The sequence below is a fragment of the Papaver somniferum genome, chromosome 6 (genome assembly GCF_003573695.1).
Source record: "Papaver somniferum cultivar HN1 chromosome 6, ASM357369v1, whole genome shotgun sequence".
Taxonomy (NCBI): domain Eukaryota; kingdom Viridiplantae; phylum Streptophyta; class Magnoliopsida; order Ranunculales; family Papaveraceae; genus Papaver; species Papaver somniferum.
The window spans coordinates 107,865,587-107,875,329 of record NC_039363.1 but is presented as its reverse complement, the minus strand read 5'-3'; the positions used below and the strand labels follow the sequence as shown (position 1 = coordinate 107,875,329).

At 36.4% G+C, this 9,743-nt stretch overlaps 1 protein-coding gene across 1 annotated transcript; it reads left to right on the top strand.

The window, feature by feature from the left end:
- The first annotated feature begins 1,868 nt into the window (after positions 1-1,868).
- LOC113288778 (probable serine protease EDA2) lies at positions 1,869-6,227 on the top strand. Its single transcript, XM_026537896.1, has 12 exons — positions 1,869-2,170; positions 2,277-2,402; positions 2,678-2,833; positions 2,989-3,171; positions 3,324-3,440; positions 3,662-3,715; positions 3,800-3,871; positions 3,954-4,159; positions 4,381-4,475; positions 4,628-4,702; positions 5,615-5,698; positions 5,854-6,227. The coding sequence occupies exons 1-12, from the start codon at positions 1,994-1,996 to the stop codon at positions 5,967-5,969; spliced, it is 1,461 nt and encodes a 486-aa protein (XP_026393681.1). The 5' UTR covers positions 1,869-1,993; the 3' UTR covers positions 5,970-6,227.
- Positions 6,228-9,743: the final 3,516 nt, after the last annotated feature.

The following is a 9,743-nucleotide window of genomic DNA, read 5'->3' as shown; positions in this document are numbered from 1 at the left end:
GATTCAACAATTCAACAAATGGACAGGATTCAACGTCGGTATTGGTGGAGTAATTATACTTCTCGTCCTTCTCGGCCTTTGATTTCTTTGAGTAAAGTAAGTTTACCTAAGAGACTTGGTGATTTAGGCCTTAAGCAATTAAATCACTACAATTTAGCCTTTATAGCTAAACTTGCTTGGCAATTACTTCATAATCAAGATGCACTTTGGGCTAAAGTTTTGAAGGGCAGTTATTTTTCTTATCATGATCTACGTTTTCATCCGCCACCAAATAATGTTCATTCTAGCTGGATATGGCAGGGTATTAGTCAAGGACTTAACATTATTCTTAAATATGCAAAATGGCAGGTTGGGAGTGGAAATCAGATAAACATTTGGACTTCAAATTGGATTCCTTCAACGATGACACCTTTACAAGACTGGAATGAACTTCATCTTAGTGACTATAAATGGGTGGCTCAACTGATTGACTCCAATACAACACAATGGAATATACCCCTTCTTCGGCAACTTTTTACCCCAAATCAGGTGAATTCTATCCTTACTATCCCTCTTCAGTTAGATCAACCTGATAAACTCATTTGGCCTTTCACGGCCTCTGGAATATTCACCACTTCATTTGCATGTAAACTACTTTGTGAACAACATCTTACCACCGACTCATCCCTTGGTTTATCCCCTCAATTTTGGTTAAGATTCTGGAAGTTTAAAATTCCTTATAAGCTTCAAATCTTTATGTGGAAATGTCTTCACAATGTTGTCCCTGTTAAAGCAAGAATTTTTCATCGTGCTGACCCTGACATAAGATACTGTGTTCTCTGCAATACTCAACAACTTAAAGATGTAAATCATCTTTTTATTCACTGCCCCTTTGCTCAAACTGTTTGGAGATATTTCTTTCCTCAGCATTCTGCTTCAATTCTGCAGCACAACTGTTCTTTCCTGGGTTCAGACTTGGCAGAGAAAGGATTCTCAACTGAATATTTTTATCTCTTCTAATTCCATTCATGTCATCTTATGCATTATTCATAACATCTGGAAACTTAGATGTAGGGTTATATTCAGTAATATTACTCCTAATCATAACATTGTCATTCATCATGTTAGGTCTTACATTGCATATCATCACATTAGCACTACATCTGACACTGCTATGAGTACTATTAGCTTGGAAACCTAAATATGACTTGGAAACCTAAGTATGACTTGAAAATAAATGTTGATGCTTCCTTTAATAGTAACACTCTTTTGGCTGCTATTGGGATTATAATAAGAGATTCTGCAGGAATCTATGTGGGTGGAAAAGGATGTTTGAAAAGAGCTCAGAATATACATCAGGTTAAAGCCTGGGCTATGTTAGAAGCTATGCAGTTAGCTATTATCCATGGTTGGTCTCAGGTTGTCTTTAAAACTGATAATCTTAATATCAGTTCTTATCTTCAGCATCATTCTCCTCTTCCTCCTTGGCAAACAGTTCCTCTACTTCGACAATGTGTAAACATATGTAATATTAACTTAGCTTGGTCGTGTGTTTTTGTTTATAGAAATTGTAATAAAATAGCTGATGCTTTAGCAAAAGTTGCTCGCAAATCCAAGTTATGTGGGAATGATGATCGTATTCGCCTTACATGTTAATTCCTCGCATTGCTTGCGATGTAAATTTGCTTCAGATGTAATATAAGTTTCCCTTGTTCAAAAAAAAAAATCACAATCACGAAGACACCAAACAAAAAAAGAGGACCCACCAAACTCGTCGTAGGCACGACCGTGTAACTCACATGCTTACGTCAAATGGCGCGTGGATATTATATCCCAAAAAGGTACGGGGACCGCATGTCAGCCGGAATTCCGGAAAAACGTTACTCATCAAACTAGACTTTAATTATAGTTACAGTACAAAGCACAAACACTAATCATTTACTACACTATTGAACCCTTTTCTACTTCTTAACAAGTGAAATCTCGCAATTGGAATTTGGAAGAATCAGAGAAGATGAAGAATCAATTACTTGTTTCCTTATTATTCTTCTTCATCATCATCTCTCATGACTGCGTTGAATCTCGTATGCCTCATCTAAGAACAAATGGTCTCGCCAGCAGCAACAGCAAAAATTACTTGACTCGAAAAGCAATCTGGTTTAACCAGACACTCGATCACTTTTCCCCAATTGTTAGTATATGTCGCTCCAATGAATTTCCCGATTTTTTTTTTCTAATTAGGTCTGCTTTTATGATTGAATTGGAAAATTGAAGTTGTGTTTGTTTTGATTGGGCAGAATCATATTAGGTTTCAGCAGCGTTACTATGAGTTCCTTGACTACTTTAGAGCTCCTGATGGACCAATTTTTCTGAAAATATGTGGTGAAGCTTCGTGCAATGGAATTACCAATGATTATCTCGGTGTAAGTCTTTTCATACTCTTTTTTCTCCATCAGTTTCAGTTCATAATGGTTGTAAACTGCAAAATTAGATGGTTTTAGATATTTGGGAACATGCATTGCATATGTCAATATGGTTTAATTGGTAGGATACTTGGATCAATGTGTAAGCGCTGTCGAGTGACTAGTTCACTTTGGTTTTTTTTTTGTGAAATTTGACTCAATGAGGTTAATTTTATGTTTAATTTGTCTCAAATCCAATTTATTTTGATTTGGAATTGGAGTGTAATTCTGAGTAGGTATTGGCAAAGAAGTTTGGTGCTGCTATTGTGACTCTTGAGCATCGTTATTATGGGAAGAGTTCTCCTTTTAACACACTGTCAACAGAAAATCTGAAATATCTCTCCTCAAAGCAGGCTCTTTTTGATTTGGCAGTTTTTCGTGAGTTTTATCAGGTAATATTATTTTCGATCATTTGATATGCAATTGGCTCTCCTGCATCAGGGAGTTGTTCTAATCATCTTAAAAGTGTACCATGGTCATTGCCTTGTATTCTTATGCATAGGTCTTTCTGCTTAATATATTATTCTTGTGTCATAATTATCTGCAGGAATCCTTGAATAAGAAATTAAATCGATCAAAAACTGATAATCCTTGGATTGTTTTTGGTGTCTCTTACGCCGGAGCGCTTAGTGCTTGGTTTCGGTTGAAATTCCCACACTTAACATGTGGGAGCCTAGCGAGTTCTGCAGTTGTTCAGGCTGTTTACAACTTCACCGACTTCGATAAACAGGTGCTCTAGTATATTATGTTACTATCTGTCCTATTATTATCTATGTGATTGTGTTTTCATATTCAATTTGCTTCCATTCCGTTTTAGCTTATGATTATGCTGTATTAGTCCACTGACTGAAAATCGGCCTTTTTCGGATGTGCAACTTGTAGATCGGAGAGTCTGCTGGTCCTGATTGTAAATCAGCATTACAAGAAACTACGAAACTTGTTGAAGAAAAACTAGCATCAGATAAAACAGCAGTGAAAACTTTTTTTGATGCAGCTCAGGTACATATTTCTACTCCCCTTTGAGGTTTCTTATTAATCAACATCATATAGCACTAGTTGTGTAGTTGGATGAAATAGTTCTACATTTTTTTTTGATATGTTCCTTCAATTGTTTCTCCTCGTGTACAGTAGCTAAATCACTCATTTCTTTTCCCGATAACACCTACATGTTATCCTAGTTCCTGTAAATCCTTACTGTGATCTTTCATCTCTGCCTGCAGCTAAAAAACGATGGTGATTTTCTGTACTTTCTGGCAGATGCTGCAGTTACAGCGGTACTGTACCTATCAATGAAAGTCAGAAAGTTGTGATTGGAATAGTAATTAAATAAGTGGTTGATACATTTTTACTGTTTGCAGTTTCAATATGGAAACCCAGATATACTATGCTCCCCTATGGTCGAAGCAAAAAAAACCGGAAAAAATTTGTTGGTATGCTCATCTCTCGCTATTAATGTTCATTGTGCAATCCATGTGCAATCTTTTCTGACCAAGTTCTATATCTTATATGCAGGACACGTATGCCAGCTATGTGAAAGATTATTATCTTGGTACCTTAGGTGTTGGGGTTCAAACATATGATCAACAATACTTAAAAAGGACTGCTCTAAGTGAAAATAGTGGCGATAGATTATGGTGGTTCCAAGTTTGTACCGAGGTTGCTTATTTCCAGGTTGCACCCTTAAATGATAGCATCCGCTCATCAAAAGTTAATACAAGGCATGTCAACTCGCTTGAGTCCTCAGTAAATTTATCCTTAGATGTGTTTTCATGTAAAATGGTCCCAAAACAAATTGCAAAGCGAAAGTGTCTAATTACTACAATTTCATGATTTTTTTAATGTCAAGAGATCACAACTGATTAGGTATACTGTTCAGACTGTTTGTCGTGGATGAGATACACTTCTGAGAAGTACAAATTTTTCTGCTCCTATTTTGTAGATATCACTTGGACCTCTGCAGAAATGTATTTGGAGAAGGCATTTACCCTGATGTTGATGCGACAAATATATACTATGGAGGCACAAAACTTGCTGGTCAGCTCTTACCCATAAAACCCTTTTCATTTCTATTCTATACATTGTAATAGTTTGAAAGCCAGAACTGTCTGTTTATTGATGGTTTTGGCTATTTTCGACGAGCTATTGTCATTTAAAGTGATAACTCAATGTACCATAACATTTAACAGGTTCGAAGATTGTCTTCACAAATGGCTCACAGGACCCCTGGCGCCATGCATCCAAGCAGACCTCATCTCCTGATAGTTAGTGTTCATACCCATCTTCTTAACTTCTCATGAAAGTGATTTTTGTCCTTCAATACAAAGTGTGTTTTCTATCGTTGTCTCAAAAGCATGTTTTTTACTCTCCGCTCCCAAATCTGTGTTTTCTCTCCGCTGTCTTAAAATCTATGGTTTATGCCGTTCATAATAAGGTGTTCTTGCTGTTGTTGCCATGATTTGGTTTTCCACAAACTGCGGTATTCACTACAATATTATTACTTGAACTTTGATTTCCTTGCAAAAGCTAGATTGCCAAAACGACATTAGAAGTATGGGTACTTGGAGATGACATAAGGCATAATTTTCCTAGTGATGACATAAATGCGAGTTATAGTGGCAATAGTTTGTTTTTCATGAAAATGATATTTCCCAGATCATATAATGCGGTTTCTGACCATTTTATTGACCTGTTGGTCCATACCCCAATAAGATACACATGTTGGTTCTTTAACCTAGTGGTGTCGTTTATGTTAATAGATGAAGTAGTTGTATTTTGTGCAATATCATTTTGGTGCACCTTCAAAGCATCACTCGTTGGATGGTTAGATGGAAAGCTATTAGATTTAATTTCAATTGTTGATGCCAAACACATTATCCTCGTTTGTCTATGTGAATAATAGGGTAGCATGGTCTTAATGTGTTTGCATTAACCAAAGATGTTGAATCCAATATTTGCATCGACCAAAGATGTTGAATGTGATAAGTTTCCATCTAGGCGTCCTGTGAATCAGGTTTCGAATGTGTATCCGTGCTGCATGCTAAGAGTACCAGAATATTGGTACCAGCAAAGTTTTTATGTTTTTGCGTAGTGTCCTGACAGTCCGTGAAATGTAATTTTAAGTCTCCGACGTTCTTCTAATGTATTTATCTAACTTTTCATTTTCAACAACCCAGTGCCATCCTATGTCATTTCTTGTCACAATTGCGGTCATGGGACAGACCTGAGAGGGTGTCCCCAATCTCCATTAAGGCTTGAAGGTACAATTCATATTTATGTCTCTAACCAAATGGAGGTGTACATTTTCCTAATAAAAGTGAAAAAATTTGTTGTCTGACGGATTTTAAATTAGTAAACTAATTAAGTTGTTTCTTGTACAAGTTTGATGTGGTCAATTTGTAAATTGTGGTTACAGGTGATGCCACGAATTGCAGCTCCCCGGATGCAGTGCAGAAAGTGAGGCAGCAGGTTATTGAACGCATAGACTTATGGCTCTCTGAATGTCAAGATGGTGGTAGGAGTTATATCTGAATAATACTATATGATAGAGAGGAATGGGAAAGTTTTCAGTTATTCTAAATTTCTAATCTCGGAATGTACTTTTCGAACAGATAAGTAACTGCCCAACTCTGTGAGACATGCTTCTATGGTCCATCATCTTGTGCTCAGTCGAGCTGAATTTCTAATTGTTCTCACATTTTTTTTGCATTTCTGGTTTACAAAACAATCAAATATAGGGGAACATAACAATGCCATTATCAAAATGATGTAAATGTTCAACGGACCTTATATCTGTGCATACCATCTGTACCTCACGATAGCATTTTTGTAAAAACCCTTACTTGTACTGTGCCCTTCAGTTCCAGAGAATTCGAGTCTCTTAGATTGAGCTATCTAGAAATCAGTTTATGATATTGTCTTGCGGAGAGGAAGGGTCACAAAGACATTAGATATCAGAACTTTTACCTCATATTTTGGCCTTCTTTGGTGCTAACACCACTTGATGCATCAACTGGTAAAACTTTTGCTGGTTAATCAATTCTAAAAGTCTAAATGGAAATGGTAAGATACATGGCATGGTTGCAGTCTTTTTTTTTACTAGGAAAAGAAATTCAATTGATGAATGCTTAATGAACAATGTGTTTCTCCAGAGAGGATTTTAACCATACAGGCAAATCAGAATTAGCAACTAATCTGACTAAGTTACTTGAAGTATCATAAGCTTCCTTGGCTAAAAGATGTGCCTTATTATTTGCTTCTCTTGGAACATAGCTACACTTCCAAGAACTAAAAAAAGAAAGAAGAACTAAGTTATCACTAATAACTGAATTCGTAGTCCACTTCACAGCCGTAGAAAATTCACTCAACGCAGCCACCACATTTATGTTGTCTCCTTCCAGATTTAAGGTATGTTGTTTATGATCTTGTGTAAACGGTCTCTAACTGAAATACATTCCTGAATACATTTCCATATGATAAACATGATTTTTTGAGGAAGTTGCATGAACGATTGTGAAAGGAGAGGAACCACTAGGATTAAAATAGGAGGATTGACCACGACCAGTAGACGGAGCACCAGCAAAGAAGGAGGTTGGATTTTGTATTTCAGAAACATTATGTTGGAGGTTTTGAAGGTACTGCAGGTGACACTCATGGTGTAAAAGTAAAGCATGCAGTTCAGTGAATGTTGGTAGGGTTGTTCTAGCAATAACGCAGTGTATATACTAGTCCAATCAGCACCCAAGCCACGTAAAGTAGTAGATACGAGCTCAAGATCAGAGACAGGTTGGAGGAAAGCAGCCAAGGAGTCAGAAATTTCTTTGATCTTTAAGATATATTCAGAGACAGTAGAGTTACCCTTTTGGATGGTCGAGAGGTTAGCTTTTAGCTGGAGTATACGAGCAGGGTTGATGGTTGCATAAGTTGTGCGAAGATATTTCCAAACTTCACGAGAGTTTCCACGACGAACGCATTCAGATTGAGAGGTTCAGTAAGGGAGCAGTTGATCTAAGAGATAATGGTTTGATCAATAACCTCACATTCTTCATATTCAGGATTAGGAGTTTTGTCTTCAGTAACCGTATCGAAGAGCTCTTTTGGGGGTATAACAAACGAATCTTCAAGATACTTGTAGAGTCTTTGAGATTTTAGAATTGGAACTATTTGAGATTCCCAGAGAAGGTAATTAGTTATGTCCAAGAGAACTATTTTGGTAGAAGATGGTAGATGCGGTGCTTTGTCAGAAGATGACAGAAGAGAACCAATACAAACAGACATAGAGGCAACAATTGTTGGAGATCCAACTTAAGATATAGCTGGACTGGTTTGCGATGTAGTTGACATGGTAGGAGAAGAAGAGAAACGAACGAAGAAGATTAGAATAGGGTTATGCGAAGGAAAAAAAAAGATTGAAGACTAGGGTTTGTGCAGAAGAAAAGTTTTTGAGGCTAGGATTTAAGGCAGAGAGATCGTTCTGGCTCTCGATACCATGAACGATTGTGAAAGCTCTCTTAACCTGTAGGGATACGAGACATGTATATTTATAGTATATCATATGGATACAGGACGTTATGGACTCAAATACATATGGACAGGGCTTACATACAGACAAGCCTAAACATATACATTCTACATTGCACCTGCCAAAACTTAGACCAAGGAAATTGGTTATTAGGAATAAAAGACATATCAATTCTACTATTAAAAATAAATTTATAAGCAGATTTCACATTAAAGCACCAATTATTTTTCAATGCCCATCTAATCCTATCAATCCCCTGTTGAGGAATCCTAGTTTGGGTGATCTGACTAACGGTTAGCTCATTAAAAAGAGCACTTAGCACATCAACATTCCAAGACTTGGTTTCACTATTATAAGGTCACTTACCTTGTTGATGCTCATAGACCATCAACTAGAGTCGACTCTACCATTTAACCTTGGAACCCACTTGTGTTTCCACACATTAACTTTAGAGTCATCCCCTTGTTCCCAACAGTAGTTGGATTTTACAATCTATAGACCTTCCCTAATGCCTCTCCAAACCCAAGTACTGTGAGTAGTAAGGTCATCCGTAAAAAGGTCTAGATTCATGAAGTATTTATACCTCGTGATAACTGCCCAAGGAGCGTCGGGATGATCTAACATCCTAAAAGCAAGCCTGGCAAATAAGCAATATTAAAAATGTTAGATTTTACCATTTTTTTTTTGGTATTGCAACATAATCCCATTTCCTGAGGATTAAACCTCTAGACTCATAGTCTTGATTCCACCAAAACTGCATCCGGTAAGAGTCCATTTTCCTAGTCAGATCTTTAGGCATAGGAAAGACAGCCATATGATGTGAAGCTAATGATCGGATCCTAGAACAGTTTGAGACATAACTACTTTACCAGCCAAGTTTAAATGATTAGGTTTCCAAATATCTAATCTGTCTATGAATTTTCCTAGTAAACCAGCCAAGTTTAAATGATTAGGTTTCCAAATATCTAATCTGTCTATGAATTTTCCTAGTAAAGGTTTAAAAGACTCAATTTTGTTTCTTTGTAACAGCAATGAAATCCCTAAATTTTTATCTTGTAAGCTCATTTTCTTGATCCCTAATATATTTTCAATTTCATTCTTAATCTTATTATCAGTTTAAGGACTGAAAGCTAAACCTGATTTATCAAAATTGATTGATTGACCTGACAAGTTACTAAACTTTCTTATGATATCATGTAACACTCTAGCTTCACTATACCTAGCATTTAGGAAGATCAAACAATCGTCTGTGAAAAAATGTGACTTATTGGGGGAAAATCAGGCGTACAGTAGAACTTCGATAAATTAATCCTCGATTAATTAATTATTTCGCTAAAATAATAAAAATTATCTGGTCCCAATTAAGCTTGGATAAGATAAATTTTAACTCGATAAATTAATAACTTCGCTAAAATAATAATTTTTTTTGGTCACAACGCTATAACTCTAATTCCATGCAACAAGCCTTTACTTTCAGCAGTCAACAAACATTTCTAAAAAAAACTTCATACATGGGATAAAAAGATATGGACTTAGAGGGTCTCCATGACGAAGACCTCTCCAAGTGTAGAAGATATCACTTGGGGATCCGTCAAGCAGCACAGATGCAGGGATTGTTGAGATACATTGCTCCATAATTCTGCAAAATGAATAAAAAAACACCATTCAACGCGATCAAAGGCCTTAGACATATCTAATTTTATAGCCATCATTCCTTTTTTCTTGTTTTTATTCTTTTTCATAGTATCTACCAACTCATGAGCTAACACTATATTATCAGACAT